General features: G+C 44.5%; 1 protein-coding gene across 1 annotated transcript; it reads left to right on the forward strand.

Moving 5' to 3' along the window:
- The first annotated feature begins 2,766 nt into the window (after positions 1–2,766).
- On the forward strand, positions 2,767–22,101 carry LOC115656209 (cytochrome P450 2J2-like). The gene is made up of 9 exons (XM_030572620.1): positions 2,767–3,057; positions 5,953–6,115; positions 13,664–13,813; positions 14,532–14,692; positions 16,294–16,470; positions 17,038–17,173; positions 18,203–18,390; positions 19,787–19,925; positions 21,926–22,101. Exons 1-9 carry the CDS (start codon positions 2,848–2,850, stop codon positions 22,099–22,101), a joined length of 1,500 nt encoding a protein of 499 aa, XP_030428480.1. The 5' UTR covers positions 2,767–2,847.
- The last annotated feature ends 454 nt before the right edge of the window (positions 22,102–22,555 follow it).

Below are 22,555 nucleotides of genomic sequence, written 5' to 3' on the forward strand. Positions count from 1 at the left end.
GTGTGAACTGTAGAGCACTATGACATGGAAACACAAACGGCAGATTAAATCTTTTAATCAAAAAGGTACTACAATTACCAGCTAGGCTGATTAAAAACCTTCCAGATAGCAACCAGGTACATGCACACAATTTGTGTGAAGCACAATGTATCTTACAATGCAAAATCTGGTCTGTTTTATTTTCTATTTCAAACACAGAACCAGCCCATTACTATAACTTTTCCTTCCTGACATCACTCATAGGCAAAATGAGACAGAGAACCGATTACAAAAAGAAAAAGTTTTGAAATGTAACGGTCTGATCCTATAAAGGCTTAAACATATAATTTTAAATTTCATACCACAGAAGAATAAATGTAACTTTTTCCTTAAAAAAAAACCTGTTGATAACAGGAAAAAAACATTAAAAAAAAATTCAAACATTTAGGATTAGATTTTTAAACCTCTAACTGACTTTGAATAGTAAATCATATGAGTAATCCCTTTGAAATCAATGGATCCACTCTCCTGTGGTTGGCTCTTAATTAATGGTGGCACCCACCATGTGCCAAATTTCCCCAAAGATGGTATATGCATGCACAGAAACAGCAGCATGGCCAGAAGTGGTGCAATTGACACAAACCCAACCATTTGTCCAGCCTGTGTGTGTAAAGGCTCTCTATTGCACACACAGGTACTAGTTTTCCAAAAGTGAATGTACAACATAGCATTGCACTCAAATGGAAGCCAGCCTGTGCTCACTTTGCACATCTGGCCCTGTGTCCACTTTTTAAAAATGTAACTATGCTTATGAAACCATCTAAAACTGAGATTCTGTGTGTGCGTGTTTATGTTTAAAAACAGCAAATTGCTGTGTATGCCAGAGAGTGGAGTAGTACACATATCGGAGACAATGGATGCACATTACCAATAGCACCATGGTAGAGTTTCTGGGAATTAAATCACTGAAGCTCCACAGCTGATTGGGCTTTTAGACCCTGCATGAGGAAAGGAGTTACACACTTGTTTAGCTTTAAGCACATACTTAATTGATTTCAGTGGACTTAAGCATGTGTTTAAAGTTAAGCATGTGCTTAAGGACCATTTCTGAAGAGGGTTCATTTCCTGAACTGTGGCCTTTTACTGCAAGCTGTCAAGGTATTCTTCCCACTTTGAACTTTAGCATCCTAAAAGTGGGGACCTGCATTTACCCTTCTAAGCTTAATTCCTAGTTTAGATCTGATAGCACTGCCACCAGCCAAAAATATAACGTTTTGGCACACTTTCTGTTCACCCAAAATCTTCCCTGGGGAACCCAAGACCCAAACCCCTTGGGTCTTAAAACAAAGAGAAATAAACCATTCCCCCTTCTTTCCCCCTATCGGACTTTCCCCTCCCTGGGTTACCCTGAGAAATTACACTGATCCAAACTCCTTGGATCTTAAAACAGAGAAGAATTAACCTTTCCCCCCTCCTTTCCCCCCACCAATCCCTGGTGAGTTCAGACCCAATCCCCTTAGGTCTTAAACAAGGAAAAAAATCAATCAGGTTCTTAAAAAGAAAGCTTTGAATTAAAGAAAGAAAAAGTAAAAATTATCTCTGTAAAATCAAGATGGAAAATGTTTACATCTTCAGCTCGTATAGACTAGAGGGACTCCCTCCCCCCAGCCTAAGATACAAGTTACAGCAAACAGAGATAAAATCTTTCTAGCAAAATACACATTCACAAGTTAAGAAAACAAACATAAGACTTAGCCCCTTTTTCTAGCTAGTACTTACTATTTTGAACATAAAAGACTGTTTCAGAAAGATTGGAGAAACCTAGGGTGCACATCTGGTCCCTCTTAGCCCCAAGAGCAAACAAAGAACAAAAAAACCAGCACAAATAAAGACTTCCCTCCACCAAGATTTGAAAGTATCTTGTCCCCCCATTGGTCCTCTGGTCAGGTGTCAGCCAGGTTCACTGAGCTTCTTAACCCTTTACAGGTAAAAGGGACATTAAACCTTAAGTATCTGTTTATGACACAAGCTTTTTGGGGGCAGGAACTGTCGTTTACTGTATGTATGTAGAGCAGCTAGTGTAATGGGGCCCCATCTGATTGGCCTCTTGGAGCTACTACAATAGGTATGTTAAATTATAATTATGTAACATAATCTCTGTGGCCCCCTCTTTGATCTGATTGCAGGCCTGGGGGCTAAATTCTTAAATGAAATGGCCAGTGAAAGTATAATTGTAAATGCCCTTGGTGATGGGAGCTAAAAAAGAAAAAAAAAATCTTGTCATTGAGGACAGTGGAAGTTGATTACTCAGAGAATTAGGCATCAGACTCGAATGTAAGCCCTCAAAACATTAATTGCAATAAAAATGATGCATTCAAAAAGTTTAACACCTATTGTAAAAAGATCTTTTGCATTCCTGACTATAAGAGTTGCAGAATCTCTGGTTTTACTGGATATTTTTCATGACAGAGGATGCGGGAGGAGGGAATCTGTAATTGATATTTAAGGAAGAACCAGGAGAAAATGAGAAATAACTCATGAGGAAATATTTGACAAACCTTAGCTGATGAGTTGAAGGAACCAGTAGAGGGGGTCTTAGTAGGGCTTCCGGGTTAGGACTCTGGCATCGAAAGCTCTTATGTAACTGTTTGAGGGTGTGTTGATTTTGCTTGTAAACTTTATCCTCCGCCAGTGTCAGCAGTAAGTGGATGGGCAGGGCTGTGCCTGTTGATTTTGCTTGTAAACTTTGTCCTCCGCCAGTGTCAGCAGCAAGTGGATGGGCAGGGCTGTGCCTGCTGCTATCAGGTTTCCCTCTACCCCAATCACTCCTCCCTCCTACAGCTGCAGGGGTGCACCTGGCTGGGGAAGATGCCGCTGCAGGCTGTCCCTGGGTTAATGTGGCTCTGGCAGAACATGCCCTTTCAGACACTGGCCATGTTCTTAGGCCTATTCCTGCTGATTGCTGATTACATGAAAAAGAGACGGCCAAAGAATTTCCCTCCAGGACCTTTGCCCCTGCCGTTCCTGGGCCACATCCTCCATATTGATGTCAAACAGCCCCATAGAACTGTAGAGAAGGTAAGTGGGGAAGGGAAGCAAGTGTAGGAGTTCTGTTTGCAAGAGCTTTTTTTTAACCAGGGAGTAGTGGGTGAGAGAGATGCTGGGTCAGACCCTCAGCTGTGCCAGAAGAATGTGTGGCACAGCTCATGATGGCACCACCCCTGCATTGCCATGACCTTGGGGTTGTCCAGGTGCTGCTCTGGTCCCTGGCATAAATTAGAGCCATCTCTATACTGCTCTGAGTTGTACCCGCTACTAACAGTCCCAGTGGGCCAGTCCAGAAGCCTGCTGCCCAGGATCACCAGAGCACAGGGAAATCTCTGGTCAAACCCCTTTTCCCTCAGCCAGCGTCTAGGATCCATCTGTGGATTCCTTTCCACATGGAAATCCTCAGGAGGCAGGATCCACCAGGTTTGTCTGCCTTGTGCTGGGGTACAGTGTAAATTAGATTTAATGTATCAGTGAATTGAGGCCTGATTACGTGTGGATGGCAGTGTGTGATGCAGTGCACAATGTACCATGGCTTGAAGGTAGCTTGTGGGAAGTTGTGAGTGTGACAGGGGGCTTGCAATGTGTGCAGGGGCTTGGGCAGTGCAGGAGCAGGCCCACAAGGACTTACAGGTAAGAAGAGGCTCATAAAAAGTTACCAAATATAGAAGGACTGAGACTTGGAAGGGGCTGTGTAGCATTTGAGGTTGGTGCTCATCAGGGTTGGAAAGAGCTCACAAGGAACTAGGTTGTGTGGGAATTTTCAGTGACATTTCGAAGGGGCTTGAGGGAATTTAATTACAGGCTTTTAAACAGGTTTGTGAAGATTGCAAGTTTGGTAAACACTTGTATGGAGTACGGGGAGTTGGGCAAGGGTTGGAAGTTATGGGGAGTTGGGCAAGGGTTGGAAGCACCCTGCCCTAGGCGGGAGGATGTGATTAAGTGGGAGCTCATCAGGGTTAGAAAGCGACTTATGAAGCCGAAGGGAGTTTGGAAGGTTACTTGTGAGGGCTGTTCCCTTGTAAGGGCTAGCAGGGCCAGTGCAAGGAAGTGAAACTTCCACCTTGCACCCCTCCCTCCCCAGCTAACTCTGCCCCCTACGGAAGCTAACCCAGCCCACCTCCTGGGGAGCCCGCCCCCCACTCCACGGCAGCTAACCTCGCCCGGGGAGACCCCTACCCCACCCCTGCGGCAGCTAACCCTGTCCGGGGAGTCCCCCTGCCACAGCTAACCCCTCCCGAGGAGAGTCCCCACCATCGGCAGAAGCTAACCCCGCTCGGGGAGCCCCCTCCTGCAGCAGGTACCCCCCCCCAAGAAATCCCCCGCCAAGGCAGCTAACCCTGCCTGAGGAGACTCCCCCTCTGTGGTTGCTAACCCTGCTTGTGGAGCCCCCCCACTCCCCCTGCAGCAGCTAACCCCGCCTGGGGAGACTCCCCCCATGGCAGATAACCCTGCCTTGGGATCCCCCTCCTCCGAAACAGCTAACCCTGCCTGGGGATCCCTCCCCCCGCAGCAGCTAACCCCACCTGGGGAGACTCCCCCCATGGCAGATAACCCTGCCTTGGGATCCCCCTCCCCCGCGGCAGCTAACCCTGCCTGGGAAGACTCCCCCCATGGCAGATAACCTCGCCTGGGGAGCCCCCCCCTCCCCTCTGTGGCAGCTAACCCCGCCTGGGGAGCCCCCTCCCCCGCGGCAGCTAACCCCGCCTGGGGAGCCCCCCCTCCCCCTCTGAGGCAGCTTACCCCACCTGGGGAGACTCCCCCCATGGCAGATAACCTTGCCTGGGGAGCCCCCCCCCCTCTGCGGCAGCTAACCCCCCCTGGGGATCCCCCTCCCCCGCGGCAGCTAACCCCGCCTGGGGAGCCCCCCCCTCTGAGGCAGCTAACCCTGCCTGGGGCGACTCCCTCCATGGCAGCTAACCCTGCTTGGGGACCCCACCCCAGCTCTCCTCGGCTCCGCTGAGCACGCCGGCGTCGCTCTAATTCTCTGCCTCTCCCAGGCTTGCGGCGCCGATTGGAGGAGACTTAGAGCGGGGGCTGTGTGCTCAGCGGAGGAGGCAGAGTGGAGCTGAGCTGGGGCGGGGAGCGATTCCCCTGTGCACCTCTCTCCCCGGTTACTGTGGGTGGCCCTCCCCGCGTCCCCCGCCCTAGCTCACCTCCGCTCCGCTTTCTCGCCTGAGGGGGCTTTTAAGCGCCCCCAACTACTAGGCGCCTTAGACTGCCGCCTAGTTTGCCTAAACGGTTGCACCGGCCCTGAGGACTAGAATGGGTTCCTTTCGCACAGGCCTTTGTGGAAGCCACTAATTTGTTCTCTGCAGCTTTCAGTCACACCCCCTGAGTGCCCCAGGGAGCTATGTAGTTTATCCTGAGGTGGGTGTAGGCCAGAAGGAAGGAGTGCTTCTGACAGAACTGGAGTGTGTTTTGTTTAAACCAGAATGTTGATTTCTTCACTGGTAGCAATACCGACTGCAGATATGTTGTCCTTCAACTATCATCCCTATAACGATCACTGAAGGGCAACGTATCTGCAGTCAGTATTGCTACCGGCTAGGAAGGTGTCTGCTCCTCTCAGCTTAGAGTGGGCTGATTTTCAATAATTATTATTTACCAGTAGGTCTGTTTCACTTTGACATCCCCTAGGAAAAGGCACAGGGCATTCATTGTCCTTAGATATGCTTGTTTTACCGTTACCCCATTTTCCTCCCCATTTACATGCTTCATCCACCTGTTATATCCACTTGTGAGCTCATTCTTTTTAATCAGTGTTTGAACAGCCGGGCCCTTGAGTGCTCTTGTTCTACACATACTTTTTTTTTACAATTATTATTATTATTAATTAAGTAGTCATTACATGGGCTCTAGTTCTGGTTATCAAACAAATTAAATATGAACTAAACCACATGCTCTTTTTATTTTTTTTTCCAGCTTGCTGGAAAATATGGCAACATTTTCAGCTTGCAGTTAGGTAACCTGACATTTGTGATTGTAAATGGATTCCAGCTAGTGAAGGAAGTGCTTGTCCATCGAGGTGAATACTTTCTTGATCGCCCACAAATGCCTCTGATCTACGAAATCTTCGGTACATTTGGTGAGTTTCTTTTCTTATCTTTTTCTTCAAGTATTTTAGATGTAACATTTTTAATTATCAAGGCACCAATCCTGAAACACTTACAAATGGGCTTCACCTTATGCACATGAACGGTCTCACTGACGTGTGCTCTGGGGTAGTAACTTAGGGCCAGATCCTCAAAGGTGTTTAGGTGCCTAACTTCTAGTAAAATCAATGGGAGTTAGGCACCTAAATACCTTTGAGGATCTGGGCCTTAGTAACTTCCTCAATTCTGCAAAAACTTACACATGTGCTCATGTCTCATTGACGTCTCATGTTTACATTCCAACTGCTATATTCCTGGTGACAGCAGCAGCAGATTATCATGACTACCATGTACCTGTGATGGCATGTAGAATGGACTTCCATCCTGGATGGTCTCTTGCAAGTTTTCCTTCAGCAGGAGTCAGAATGGGAGGATTTAGGCTTCTGAAATCCCTCAAAATTGCATCTTCCAACCTCATTCGTTGTCGGCATTGCAGCCTACTTCCTTGAACCTCAGCTCTATACACCTTCTGTAAAAGTGTAACTTGTGCATGTTGGACATGACTCCACCATTGCTAGAGCCCAGGCACTCTGATATAACAGTGCAGGGCCGCCCAAAGGATTCAGGGGGCCTGGGGCAAAGCAATTTTGGGGGCCCCTTCCATAAAAAAAAGGTGCAATATTCTAGTAACATGTATTTGTAAATGTAAAAACTAACCAGTCAAATACACTCCAAAATTAAATTTTAATAATTTGAAAACATACAAAATACATTATTTGAAAACATTAAATGCTTTAATGCTATGTATACATTTGCAATTACATAATGCTTCTTATGAAATCGTTTTCTTACAAATTGTTCAGAACATTACACAGTTGCGCAGAGATATAGGAAAAGGGGACACACATCAGGGCCCAAATGGGGCTCTGAGTGATCACTACTTCCCACCACTCAACACAGATGTAATGAGGTTAAGTGGTGTCTGTATAAAGAAATTAAAACTACTGATTATTCCTCAAGATAGGCTTTTAATGACTTATGGCTATAAATGCATTACAGACAGAATAAGAAAAGAAAAATTAAAGACCAGCATTGAATAAGGATTAATATAAATGCCAAATTATACTGCAAACAAGCACAAGTACCGGTAATGTTATGCATTAGCTACTTACTATTATAAAAGCATGTCCTTAACATTGGCAGTTTTTACTGATGACAGGCATGAATACATGCAAAGCTATTATTGCTTATTAACTATTAACCTTACAAGTTCTATTCCTGCCCTTAATAACCTTAAGTATAAACAAAGATGCTATAAATTGCCAATTTTCTACTACTTCTAAACAACACTAGTATTAAACTTTTACTACTATTTTTAATACTGCAGCATTAATATAATCAGAGATCAAATTATCCCGACACTACCATTCCTAATACTATAGTGTCAGTACCAGTTGAGCAGCTTGGGCAACCCAGACTTAACCACAAGTTTCAAAGGTGGTCTTAATAAGCTGTACCCATGGGCATGACCTATTTTACTACATGGGAGTCAGCATAAAATGTTGCCTGGTTGTAGGTGTCTTTTGAGCACAAGTTGTAACTTAATTTTGCAAAGCTTGCTTTTTAAAGATAATTTTACAAAACTCACTCTATAAAGCTTCCGGAAGTTTTAGGCCTAACACTGGCAACACTGGACAAATTGGAGAAATGGTCTGAGGTAAACAGGATGAAGTTCAATAAAGATAAATGCAAAGTGCTCCACCTAGGAAGGAACAATCAGTTTCACACATACAGAATGGGAAGGGACTGTCTAGGAAGGAGTATGGCAGAAAGAGATCTAGGGGTCATAGTAGACCACAAGCTTAATATGAGTCAACAGTGTGATACTGTTGCAAAAAAAGCAAACGTGATTCTGGGATGCATTAACAGGTGTGTTGTAAACAAGACACGAGAAGTCATTCTTCCGCTTTACTCTGCGCTGGTTAGGCCTCAACTGGAGTATTGTGTCCAGTTCTGGGCACCGCATTTCAAGAAAGATGTGGAGAAATTGGAGACGGTCCAGAGAAGAGCAACAAGAATGATTAAAGGTCTTGAGAATGTGACCTATGAAGGAAGGCTGAAGGAATTGGGTTTGTTTAGTTTGGAAAAGAGAAGACTGAGAGGGGACATGATAGCAGTTTTCAGGTATCTAAAAGGCTGTCATCAGGAGGAGGGAGAAAACTTGTTCACCTTAGCCTCCAATGATAGAACAAGAAGCAATGGGCTTAAACTGCAGCAAGGGAGATTTAGGTTGGACATTAGGAAAAAGTTCCTAACTGTCAGGGTAGTTAAACACTGGAATAGATTGCCTAGGGAAGTTGTGGAATCTCCATCTCTGGAGATATTTAAGAGTAGGTTAGATAAATGTCTATTAGGGATGGTCTAGACAGTATTTGGTCCTGCCATGAGGGCAGGGGACTGGACTCGATGACCTCTCGAGGTCCCTTCCAGTCCTAGAGTCTATGAGTCTATGAGTCTATGAATACTGCTGGTCATCTTAAGCTTCCCAACACTCTTGCTCAAAGTAATCACAAGTTGCAATTTTTTTCCTTGCTTTCATTTTGGCAAACTCATTAATAATGTCATCAAAACTTATGTCGCTGGCCATTTCATATTCTGTGCTCAAAGTGAGCAAATGGTTGAGCCTTTCCTGCTCAGTGGCTGAACGCAAACGATTTTTAATCAATGTTAGCTTACTAAATGCATGCTCTCCTGATGCTACTGACACTGGCAACACTATTAGTAGGCGTAAACAAATACAAATCTGTGGAAACACATTTTCCAACCCTTTTTTGAAGAGAGCATTAAGAAGTGTAAGTGCAGAGGTTATATGTCCATCAACTCTTAAGTTGGAATCGTCTTTTATCTTGTAAAAGATTCTAAGTTCCTCTTTAAGATCTTCTCTCTGGAGGTCTTTTGGATATGCTGTGGCCAAAGTGTCAACAAAATTTTCTATAGAAGATTCATCCACTGTATCTGACAGAAACAAAATAGGTGAAAATAAATTTGAGACTTCAGCCATTCTTTCGCCAAGACCTCCTAGCTCTGATAGAAGCAAATCCATTGACAGGAAGAACACCTGTGCTTTGAACTGAATATGGCAAGAGTCAAATGTATAGTCTGCATCCCCTGTGTCATCAAAGAATTGCTTTTTCTTCCGAATCCTTGAGTCACTTTTCATTTTTGGGTCAATGCCAAGGCTTGAAGCGACTTGTTTAGCTTCTTTAAAAAAATTGGCCAAGAATCTTTCAATGTTTGAATTTCCTTGACTAAGTTGCTCACGTGTTTAGCTCCCTCTTCCATTGTTAATTTGGAGCTTTGTAGGACCTTGTTCTTATCATCAATACACTGAAGCACTTTAAACCATATTGTAGTAAGAAGTACAAATTCAAAAGACTTAAGCCACTTAATCAAACAGTCAACATCTGCCTGGATTTCAGGAGGTAAATGAAACTCTTCTTCAATTTTAATTAAACTTTCCAGCACGCCTGTGTGGTTTTTGATTAGGGGGCAAACAGCATCAACTCTTGCGCTCCACCTAGTTTTAGATACAGAGTGAAGAGATATATTCGCAGTAGTCTGCAAAATTTTCCATCTCGCAGGGCTAAGAGCAAATACTTTATAGAGTTTATGAACATTTCCAAAATATGTTTTTACCTCTACACTGGTTTCCATAGCGTGGGTGCCACAGAGGTTCAGCGTGTGAGCGCTGCATGGAGAGAAATAGGCTTGGGCATTTTCTTCCAAAATTCTTGTCTTTACTCCCTGAAATCTTCCTGACATGTTAGAGGCATTGTCATATCCCTGCCCTCTGCACCAAGATAGTTCTAAGTCACATTCTTTTAAAAACCTCTTTATCTGTTCTGCGATATCTGCCCCAGTCTTCTTTTCAAAATCTACTAGTTTAACAAATCTTTCATTCACATCCCAATTTCGGTCTTTTTGCATCACATATCTGAGAATAAAAACTAACTGCTCTGTGTGTGAAGCATCAGGTGTACCATCAACAACAATGCTGAAATATCGGGCTTTTCTTACCTCTTCAAGAACAGAGTTTAAAACTTTCTCCCCACACAGTTTCAAGAACTCATTCTGACTACACCATGACAGATAGTGAGCCTGCATTCTTCGACCAGACTCTCTGCATTGAGCTACCATCTCTAGATGTTGTTTCACCTCAGGATTGTACCTGCCCACAAGCTTCAGTGTTGACAAGAAAAGCCCATAGTCATCATAATCAACAGTAGAATGGCTACCACGAAATGGCAGATTATTCTTTGCTAGGAAAAGAATTACATCAACAATGGCAGTTAATATTTTACGCCATTTTTCCTCCTCCTGTTTAATACTATGTTGTACTGCTGCATCAATGCCTCTTTTATCACTGAGTGTCTGAAATAATTCCTTCCACTTAATTTAATTGCTCAAACGTGAAGCGTTTTCTTCATGATTTTTGATTTTCTCGTAAATCTTTTTCCAATTATCTGCAATTCCACCTTTGACAAATTTTGAGTGCTGTAAGTGCTTAGTTTGAGTTTCACTTCTGTAGAGACTGCAGGGAAAACAAAATATTGCTGCAGCATCTTTACTCCACACCATCCAGTCTCTTTCAATAGATTCGCCATTACTCAGATGTTTAGAAAAAAGGGTTATTGGCAATTTCCTGCCAAAAGAATCACGAGGAAAGGTTTTGGGCTTCTGTGGTGGACCCTTCAATACAATAAGATCTCTTTTCTTTATATCTAGGTACTTCCAAGAGGCTGGGTCATTACTGCACAACTCTTCTTTGTCATTCCCACCTATAGCAGCAGGACTAGTTGACTGTACCGGTTTCTCAGTTGTAGCAGTGTTACTGCTGTGTTCTCCATTGTCTATCCAAAGAGGCTGGATTTCCTTCTCTTCCTCCACAACAACCATAAAACTGTTTTCTGAATGTGTTAATATTTCGGATTCCTCACATACTTCCTTTTCTTTTTCTCTTACAACACCACTTTCACTTCCCACCTCTGAAGAGCCTTGAATGTGAACATCGCTCAACTCAGTCAACTGACTTGACTTGGATTGTGCCTGAAGAAATTTGTGAAGAGTTATTTTTCCCTTTTCTTCTTGCGTCTGTCTAGCTATCTTCTGCTTTCTCTTCTTAAATCCTGAAAGATATGTACGTTTCATTTTTCTAACCCCACAATCATTGACTATGTGATGATACCTGCAAACAAATTAATTCCCTTGGTATCTTTCATTTTGTTAGTGGGACACCGTACCGCATAATGCTTTATGGGAATATGACGTAACTAGAATACGATATACTGAATCTATGCTACATATGTTATGTAACATATATATATAAAGGCTATGATCCACTGAATCTATTCATCTATTAATCCTAGCTGCATGCATGTATCATTTTTTAATTCAAAATATTGGCTGTGTACTGGCTTGATTTCTAAATAACCTTAGTAGAGCATTTGGTCAGTTTCTGGAGAAAGGAATGTTGAAGTTAAGTACCTAATCAAGAGACAAAAAAAAGGACAATGGATCTTGGAATGCTCCAATCCAGATAAGAAGTCTACTTGAGGACCCACGGCTGCTACCTAGTAAGAAACTGTGAGTCATGCATGAACATGTCACTTGCCCAGGTAACTCCTAAACTCCATCTTGGAGCTGGACTGTGAGTGCATACAAGTGAGAGGTCTCCAGTCCATCAACAAGAAAATGTCTATTTAAACCCTTGGGAGACCCCTCCATGGTGGTCTTCAGCTGACTAAAGAGAGAGCCTCCCTACCCCCAAGGATAATTGAAAGAAACTGGAGCAAAGAATAGTAACTACAGGGGGTGCGAGTGATTACTGGACCCAGGCTAAAAGGAGATTAGTGTGTAAAAGGGAGCATTCTGGAACTGGTGAGGATCTTATCTTTATTTACTTTGATTAGACATAGGCCATGGCTACACTGGCGCTTTACAGCGCTGCAACTTTTGCGCTCAGGGGTGTGAAAAAAACACCCCCCTGAGCGCTGCAAGATACAGTGCTGTAAAGCCTCAGTGTAAACAGTGCCGCAGCACTGCAAGCTACACCCGTAAGGGGTGTGGAGTACGCGCAGTGCCGGGAGAGCTCTCTCCCAGCGCTGGCACTGCGACCACACTCACACTTCAAAGCGCTGCCGCGGCAGCACTTTGAAGTTTCAAGTGTAGCCATAGCCATAGATTTGCACATTTTATTTGGCTTGGTGACTTACTTTGTTCTGGCTGTTAGTACTTGGAACAACTTAAATCCTATTTTCCGTATTTAATAAAATCACTTTTTACTTAATTAACTCAAAGTATGTATTAATACTTGGGGGAGCAAACAACTGTGCAGCTCTCTCTATAAGTGTTATAGAGGGCGAACAGTTTATGAGTTTACCTTGCAGGAGCTTTATACAGGATAAAATGGATTTATTTGGGTTCAGACCCCATTGGGAGTTGGTCCTCTGAGAGTTAAAAACAGGAGCACTTTTGTTAGCAGCTTTCAGGTAAACCTGCAGCTTTGGGGCAAGTAATTCAGACCTTGGGTCTTTGTTGGAGCAGATGGATGGGTCTGTCTCAGGAAGACAGGGTGCTGGGGTCCTGACCGGGCAGAGAAAGCAGGGATAAAATAAGTAGTCTCTGAGCATATCAGGTGAGGTGGTGGCAGCTCCCAGCGGGTTTCTGTGAGCCAAACCATCTCAGGGTAGTTAATTTAAAAGTTCCTTATGTACACCATGTATTCCCCCCGCTCCTCCCCATGTGGCTTACCCCTGCCTCTCCTGGTCTCCCTTCTCTAACATACCCCATGTGTTGCCCCCACCATGTGGTTTACCCCTGCCTCTCCTGGTCTCCCCACTCTCAGAGCCTCAGCCACTTTGGCGCCCAGCAGCTGCCCTCGACAACACTGCAGCAGCGTGGCTACGGCGTGACTGGAGATCACAGCCCTGCCCCCTTATCGCGCGGCTGCGGCTCTGACTCAGCGGAAGAAGGCGGAGCTCTGGCCCCTCGGGAGCCACGCTGCTGCTGCAGCGCTATCCAGGGGTGTTCCTGGCTGGGTTACCGCCACGCCTATCCCCTCTTTTGGAGCCTCAGCGCTTGGCCCCTGGACAGTGCTGCAGCGTGGCTCCAGTGGGAGCGGAGCTCTCAGCCTCGCCCGCTTAGCTCGGGGCTCTGTCTCAGCGGAAGGAGGCAATGCTCAGGCTGCTGCTGTACTGTCTGGGGCTGCTCCTCCTGACAGCACGCTGAGGTGCCGGGGCCGGAGGAGTATCAGACAGTCTCATGAGGCCGGGGGCCCCGGCGGGGCTCGGGGCAAATTGCCCCACTTGTCCCCCCCTCTGGGCGGCCCTGTAACAGTGATGAGCATGGCAAACAGAACAGAAGAAAATATCTTGTGGAAAGATAGCCAGGCCTCACTTAAACTTGAAAAAGGAAAGGAGGGTTCAAGTTTTCTAACCTTCTAATGACCATTACAATATACCAGATGTCATTTTTCACCCCAGGATTAATCTTCTCTAATGGACATAGTTGGAAACAACATAGAAGATTTGCTTTATCAACTCTAAGAAACTTTGGCCTGGGGAAGAGGAGTTTAGAAGAACGAATACAGGAGGAGAGCAGATACCTCACAGATGCAATTGAGGAAGAAAAAGGTGAGAACTAGAGAGAATGACACTTTAATTATTCTGTCAAAAATTGTAGCTCTTCTTTGGCAATGAACGTGAAATAACAGAGATGTGCCTGAAACATGAGGTTTGAATCTAAGATCTTTCCTAACACTCAGTTCAGATGAGGGATTTGGCTTAGCCCATTAGCCATGTATGAACCTTAGTGCCATGGTCCAGATCTGGATACGGATCCAAAAGTTTGGTGGTGTTTGGGATTCATGTTTTTATATCGGTTAGTAATGGCACTAAATGCTGAGTTGTCAGCATCAATGTAGCCACACAAATTTACAAAACAGGCCCACAAAAATGTTCATTGCCAAGATTAATGACCATGGAGAGAAAGTGGTTCCTAATCACATATATGTAAAACCTCCCTACACTATAACAAAGGCAGAGACCTGTATGAAAAAATATAAATGTCTCTATACATAGCAAAAACTGACTTGAACTGGTAGATTTGATATGCTGCATGCATCAAAATGCAGCTGATCCCATCTATGTGTTTAACAGTTTTTCAATAGTCAGATAGGTTACTATGCACCAAATGTTGCTCAAGGGATATGGACAAGTATGTGATATATGCATACGTTCAGGTTTTATTCATGGATTTCAGACACATCAAATAGTTTATGTCTGTCAACAACTTTCTTCTCCTTTTCTAAGAAACCAGAACACCACCAATTTCTCCCATTTTCTCTTCTAGGGCAACCTTTTGACCCTCACTTTAAAATTAACAATGCTGTTTCCAACATAATTTGTTCTGTCACTTTTGGGGACCGGTTTGAATATCATGATAGTCACTTCCAGAAGTTACTGCGGTTGATTGATGAGACGTTGTGCCTCCAGGGAAGTATTTGGAGCCAGGTGAGCTTGTTTGATTTTGACTTTAAACATATGAAAACAATGGCAAAACCCTGAGCAGTTTCACTGGAAGCAGGGCTGAGTGTGACAGCGTTGTCCCAGATTCACTTCTATGATAGCCTGATTGCGGCGTCCATGCTCTCATTTTCCCCAACAAATCTCTCTCCACCTCAGTTCCCCCTTCAGCTAGTCTTTTTCACCTGGCCTCCCTGAAGGTATTGTGCCAGAAGATCCTCAAACCTGATTTTCTATACCAGTGCCGCCACCCTACAGGCACTTAACGTGATCTCTAACGGGGCTGATGGCCCAGTGGGCTGTTTCAGTGGGCATCAGGGAGAGTGTGTAGGAGAGAGGAAGAAGAAAAGGTGCCAAATCCTCGCTGCTCCCAAGCAACTCCCTTCCTTGCTGTCACACTGTGCATTGGACTCTGTGCTCAGGGGAGGGTTGGCTCAAGGACCTGTGTGGCAGGGGTAGATTTGCTTGATACTCTTGCGGCAGTGAGGATGGCAGGGTGTCATTACACAACAGGCCTGGTGGGAGGTGACCTCCGGAGGCACAGCCAACCTCTGTAAGGGTCAAAGGCTCGTCCAGCTGGCAGCTTCTTCAGGTGGCCCCATTTGTAGGAACAAACAACTGTGTTTCATAATGGTGCTGGTTCATTGACACTGGCCCTGTAAAAAGGGGCAATCGTGGTTTCCAGGGACACATTGTTATCCAGCCCCTGTTGGACCTTGCTCCTCTTGTTGCCTCCCGGTTCAGCACAGTAGTGGCTGAGATGAGACATAATCCTGCTACTGCAGCAGCAGTCATATTGAGAGGCAAAACACAGTGTCTGCATCTATCTGCTCATGTTGCTGGGCCCAGGCAGTCTTCCATGTGTTTTACAAACCCTCCAATACCAAAGTCCAATCTCCAATAAAAACTGTGGTAACATCAATATTATCAACATCATGTGTCAGAATGTGAGGCCAGATTCTGACATCGTGACTTTTATATCCTTCCTCACTGGTAAATCAACCCGTCGTTAGCAGGGTGGCCATTCAGCCATCTGAAGTGCTGCTGCTGCACTGCCTCAGGCAATGGAGCACATTGTCCTGTAGGGTCGCCAAAGCAACAGGAGCAGTAGCTGGTGAGCAGGCCAGCAGTCACAGCAGAGGGCTGAGAAGACAGTGCATATCTTAACAAGAAAGAACGGGCTTGTGGTTAAAACGCTGCACTGGGACTCAGGACCCCTAGCCTCATTTTCTGGCTTGGTAACAGTGCCTGTGCTGTCTTGGCCAAGTCATTTAATATCTCTCTGCCTCAGTTCTCACTCTGTAAAATTATGATAATATTTCCTTTCTCTCACTCTTTGTCTCTCCTGTCTCTTTAGATACTAGGCTCCTCCGGTCAGGGACTCACTGTTAAGTATCTGTCAAGTGCCTACCAAACTGGGGTCCTGATCTCAGTTGAGGGCTCTGAGCACATCCATAATACAATTATGTATCAATGTAGTTTAATAAACACAGTGTCTTTAGCAGAATGCATGTGGGTGTATTAAACCGTGAGATGCATGTTTCTAAAACTAGGCTAAAATGTATTGTGTTCTCTCTGTATGTCAAAAGCTGTATAACTCCTTCCCCACCATGATGAAGTGGATACCTGGACCCCATCACACCATTTTTAATAACTGGGAAAAATTGAAGAGTTTTGTGAGGGAAATGACTGCAAAGCACAGAGAGGACTGGAATCCATCTGAAACCAGAGACTTCATTGACTGTTATCTGAAGGAAATAGCAAAGGTAAGAGAGCAAAGAACAAAGTGAACAGGAACAAACCACTTCTGTGTTTTAAAAATTAGAAGTAGAATGACAGTAACAGGGCTCACCAATTGAGTTGTCTGAGCATCTGACCCTCCATTAGTTAACAGCTAGAAACCCTAGGTAGGAAAGAACTGATTCAGCAAAGCCTTTAAGCACATGTTTTCCTTTGAGCCGTGGAGAGCAGTCAGTGGGACTACTCGGATGCTTGAGCACTTTGCTGATTTGGGCCCTAAAATGTAAGGTTACCTGTGCCTTAGGGGCCAGACCCAAAGCCAGTTGAAGTGCATGGGAGTCTTTCATTCACTTCAGCAGGACCTCTGCTCAGACCTAAAATCAGCTCAAACTTTTCACTCTCAAGAATGATGCTAAAAGTACAGTCTTTCTCTCTAATGGTGCTGTCCTGGCACTCTCAACTCTCACTGAAGGCAATGGAAATTCAGGGCGCCCGGCACCTTGCAGAATTGAGCCTAGAATGATGTTTCCATGGCTTTGTATAATACTAATAAATATTGTTGTAGTCCCACCCACATATATCTTTGTTCCAAGGCCGATGCTGATTCTAGTTTCTGTGAAGAAAATCTGATATTTTCCACACTGGATCTTTTTTTTGCTGGAACTGAGACGACGTCTACAACCATCCGCTGGGCTCTGCTGTACATGGCCCTATATCCAGACGTTCAAGGTAAGTGGTAATGGTTTATATTTCTAATCTCTTAAGAGCTCTTGAATTTCTACCCTTAACCCTTGCCACATCGGGGACTTTTCACAGAACTCAGACTGTTGATTTATGAAATCTCTGTGCAAAGCTGCTTTCTTCCCACAGTAATCATTTTTCCCCATACAGAAAGCCTTTCTTTTATTGGAATAGTTTCTTTTTTCTGCCCTCAGTTACACCTCCACCAACTGCTGCAAGGGCACGGAGTGCAATCCATAGTTGCAATACCCTCGATTAAGGAGGAAGATGGCCTTGTGGCTAATTAAGAGGACTGGGACTCAGGATATCCAAGTCCTGGTCCAGGCTCTGCCTCAGATTTCCTGTGAGACATTGGGAAAATCATTTAATTCTGTAAATGTGGCTTGTGGATTTCTAAAAGGTGCTACACAGTCAGTGTCCTTTTCAGCCTTGAGATTTGACCCATGGAGGCTCCACTGGGGACCTTTGTTGAAAATAATGGCAGATATAATCTGCTTCATTTAATGCAAAATAGGTGCATTCCTTGGACTCTTTGCAAGCTGCTGGAATAACCCTGTACCCCCCAAAAATTGAGTCTTGCCTAACACAGAAAACCAGCAGATAAATATTTTCATGCTCCAATATCTCTTGGGTCAGCCCTGTAATTGACTTTGCTATTTTGAATAGGGACAAAATACTTATTGATAATGCCTTTACATTTGATTTTGAGAAGTGGAGTGAATACCTCTTGCCTTCCATATAGGTTGTAAAGGAGGTCTTCCTATTATGCCTACATTAGATTTTAAAATTCCTCTTACCACGTTACAGTTGCATTTGTCTCAGGCTAACCAGCTGTAGTTTTCTTATGTATTTGTATGTTCAGATCTCCACATTGCTCACTGATGCTGTTTCCAATGCTTGAATCAAGCTTTATTAGGTATAGACTTAAAAACAATGAACTCTAAACCCTGCACAACTTAAGCTTGTTCCAAGAACATATTATTCTTGGAACAATGGTGAACTCTGCTCCTTTCATAGAAAGAGTGCAAGCGGAGATTGACGCAGTGATTGGCCAGTCTCGCCAGCCAGCCATGGACGACAGGGACAACATGCCATACACCAATGCAGTTATTCATGAAGTGCAAAGGATAAGCAACATCGTGCCTTTAAATGTGCCCAGAATGGCAACTAGTGACACAACACTGGCCGGATTCTATGTGCCAAAAGTAAGCTGGAAGGAATGTAGTTTTCACGTCTTATCTTGGTTTAAGAAATTAAGAGATGAGCCCAAACCAAAGTCCCAGATAGAAACACCTTCGCACCTCGGAGTAGACCCAGTTATGAATCTGAACCCATTTTGGGACTAAACTGAGATCCAGAGCAGCATTTTACAGGTAGCCCCTATTTCTGTAGTGAGCTAAAATTCCTTAACCAAAACCTTGGATGCTCACATTCTCAAGCTTTGAGGAAGTTGAAATCTAGGTCAGACTTTTGCAGGCTGTCTTCATAAAACATGATGTAAGTTATTTATTTTTAATTGTATGAAACCATAGTAAAAGGACTAAGAAGTAAGTCCAGCACAAGTTCACCACTATGGCTATTGACTCATGAAAGGTCAGCCAGGCACTTGGACGCAGAGACTTAAAGGTATTTAGGCACCTAGCTCTTCTGGAAATCAATGGGCATTATGTGCCTAAATACCTTTGAGGGTCTGGGCCTTGGTGTCTGCAGATGGGAGCAGCTGCTTCTTTTTACTGGTGGGGCGTATCTCATCTTCAGCCACTCCTGAATTCTGAACTGCTTTCCTCTCAAGCTGCAGCATTTCTGACTTCACCTAGCCATGCTGCTGAACCACAATTTCTCCCTATGGAAGGGAGCAGTCTGGAATTCCTACCCCAGCGTTCCCGGAATATGTTCAGTGGAAGCTCTCCTCAGGTCCTAACACACGGGCGCATTCTTCTTCTCCAGCTTGTGGACCGATCCTCAGTGAAATGGGGACAAACTCACACTCAAGGGCAGCGAGCTCATTCTGGAGCTCAGCCAGGCAGAGGACCATTCTACCAACAAGTGTGCTGCAGGAGACCATTGCCTGTGGCAACCTTCCATTCTGCTGATAGTAACCCTTCATTAATATAACTTATGGGAAATATTTTTACACAGGAGCAGGGGGAGAGTGCATTTTATCTGCAGATAGCAATTAGGAGTGCAAAAAAGAACTTTAGCGCACATGAGTGTTAGTTTGGTTTGTTTGTCTGTTGTGATATTAACACCTGAAATTCTTAAAAACCAGTTGGGAGAAAAGCTCTCTTTCTTCAAAGATTAACAGTCCACTCCTTCATCTAAAGTCTGTGATGGCTTCCATTCTTCTCTCTCTGGGACCTCCAGAGAGATTACCCGCAAAACCAGGGAAAGCCAGATTTGAAATTCTAGATAAATGTAAGGTAAAGAACTAGCTAGAAAATTATCCTTTTTTAAAAAAAACCAACCTCCTTTTGTGCCTTTTTTTGTACATCATAAAAGATTAAAATGAAAGGCATGATCCCTTTTTTTTTGCCTCTTTGCAGGTCACAAATAAAAATGGAATCAGGGAAGGTTTAAATTCCTTTATTTCTCTTTCTTTAGGGCACCGTTTTGATTCCCAATTTGACATCAGTGCTGTTTGACAAGAATGAGTGGGAAACCCCTCATACTTTTAATCCTAAGCATTTCCTGGAGGATGGTCAGTTCAAGAAAAGAGAAACTTTCCTGCCATTCTCTGCAGGTGAGATGTGTCTGACTCTGTCCATTTGCACTATAGCACCAAGTCTTGGCCTCTCTCATTTTCAGTTTAGAAAAACCCACAGCATTTATAAGTGACAGAGGCACATGGAAAATGGAAAGCTCAGAAATGAAAACCTTGACCAGAGTTTGTGTCCCAGGGCTGGGATTCTGGATTGTGCAGTTTTTTCATAGGTAGAGGGCACGTCATTCTTGAGGAAGTGCTCTCTCCTAGAACAAGGCTCGACACAACAACAGCAAAGAGCGGCCTCAGCTCTGCTACCCTCCGGGATATGTGTACACTGGAGCTGGAGGTGTAATTTCTTTGTGGGGGTGATAAGCCCATGCTAGCTCAGAGTGAGCTAGTGCACTAAAAACAGAGGCATAGCCATGGTGGTGCATGCAGCTGGATGGACTAGCCATCCCGAGTACACCCCCTTCCAATACCCTCAGAATATACTTGGGTGGCTAGCTGCTCATGACACAACGGATACGCTTCTAGTATTAGTGCGCCAGCTCCAGTGTAGACATACCCTAAGGTGGCACAAAGAGAAAGTAGCCTGCCTCACTTGTTGGGAATGTAGGAGTGAGGACAGAAGGAATAGCTGTCCTCACATTTTACCACTTCTTTTCACTTGTAGGGAGAGTCAGCAGGGGGAATAAACATGGTAAAGATGATAAAAGTGTGGGAGATCCCTGAAGCACCGTCATAAAAACCAATCAATCTTTAGAACATTTTACCATAGAATGTGGTGTATTCTCCCTCACTTGGACTCATTAAGGGCTGGTCCCACACAATTTAAATCAATAAGAGCTTTAGCATTAAGTTCCTGAAACAAAAATGCATGTGAATCAGGGATTGACAGGTTTGCACAAGCCTTGTTTATATACAGGTCTAGCGAGCTTTCTTGCCAATTAAAAGAACAAGCAATATTAGTATTCGCTGTTGTGGCTAAGGAAAGTATGTAAACCTTTTTCTTTTTAAGTGGTTTATACAGAAACTAAGGGTATGTCTATACTACCCACTGGATCGGCGGACAGCAATCGATCCGGTGGGGTTCGATTTATCGCGTCTAGTCTAGATGCCATAAATTGACCTCCGAGTGCTCTCTCGTTGACTCCTGTACTCTACCGCCTTGAGAGACGCAGACAGAGTCAACAGGGGAGCGGCAGCAGTTGACTCACCGCAGTGAAGACACCGCAGTGAGTAGATCTAAGTACGTCAACTTCAGCTATGTTATTCACGTAGCTGAAATTGTGTAATTTAGATAAATTCCCCCCACCCACCCAGTGTAGATTCAAGGACACACAGTCCCTTCTTTAGAAATAATGCTGACTAGACCTGTGTGTGTTCAGCAGGCCATGTGTTATGTCACTGAGAAGCTAAGCCAGGAAAAGATTACACCTCACCTATGTTATTTAATTTAAACTTTTTAATTCAGAAATAATACAGCTGTGTGTAGCTGAGACTGTTAGGGAAGTAAGACATCAGCTAGACACAGAAATTGTAGAGCTTTAACTATATTAGTATACATGCCTCCTAGATTTTTGTCAGTTAGGGGTGTGATTTTCTTTTTTAATCAATATAAGTTAAAACATCACAGCTTTTCTAATGTGGCTGCAGTTATGGGAAGGGAAGTAAGCTATGCTGAAGTTAGGCACTAGTATAAAGACATTGTTATACTGGTATAAAAATGTGTGTAGATTAGGCCTCAGCTAGCTTTGCAGAGAAGTGGTTGATCATGCAAGAGCTATCAAACATGATTGTTTCTGTTAGTAGAAGGAATTACAGCGATACTGTTATTATTAATGTAAACTTGAGTGAAGGAAAATTTAGTACTAAAAACAGAAAAAAGTGACTCAGAAGGGAGGAACTGATGACAAATCCATCTCTTCTTCCCTGCTGTTCCAAAATTGCTGCTGTGTAACGCCTCATTTGTCCTGAGACCCAAACTGTTCTGACAAGAATCCTCTGGCTGACGTGCACAACTGTCTTCTTTTCAGGAAAGCGCGGTTGCCTTGGTGAGCCGCTGGCTAGAATAGAGTTGTTCCTGTTCTTCACTGCCCTCCTTCAGAAATTCACATTCCAAGCTCCGAAGGACGTGAAGCTAAGCCTTCAGTTCAGAACGGGAATGACTCTCTGCCCACAGCCATACCAGATCTGTGCGCTGTCTCGGTAGGGAAAGCCAGGACATTTTTGTCATGGCCCCATTTCTCAAAATAATTAGGGTTTGCTGTGCTTGTGTATAGGGCTGCAACGGCAGTTCACTCTGTCTCCAAATTTCCCTGCCTGCTTCCATTCTTATAACCCAACAGGCAGGACTGGTGCTACTGTTTTTTAGCGCCCTAGGCGCATGGTCATTTCGCCGCCCCGTGCGCTGGTCCCGTGGCTCCGGTGGACCTGCCGCAGTCGTGCCTGCTGAGAGTCCGCTGGTCCGCGGCTCTGGTTCACCTGCCGCAGTTGTGCCTGTGGGAAGTCCACCGGAGCCATGGGAGCAGCGGACCATCCGCAGGAATGTGCGGCAGCTCCACTGGAACCGTGGGACCAGGGGACCCTCCGCAGGCACGACTGAGGCAGGTCAACTGGAGCCACCTGCCGCCCCCCCCGGCAAAATGCCGCCCCCCAATAATCCT

The sequence above is a fragment of the Gopherus evgoodei genome, chromosome 8, assembly GCF_007399415.2.
Source record: "Gopherus evgoodei ecotype Sinaloan lineage chromosome 8, rGopEvg1_v1.p, whole genome shotgun sequence".
Taxonomy (NCBI): domain Eukaryota; kingdom Metazoa; phylum Chordata; order Testudines; family Testudinidae; genus Gopherus; species Gopherus evgoodei.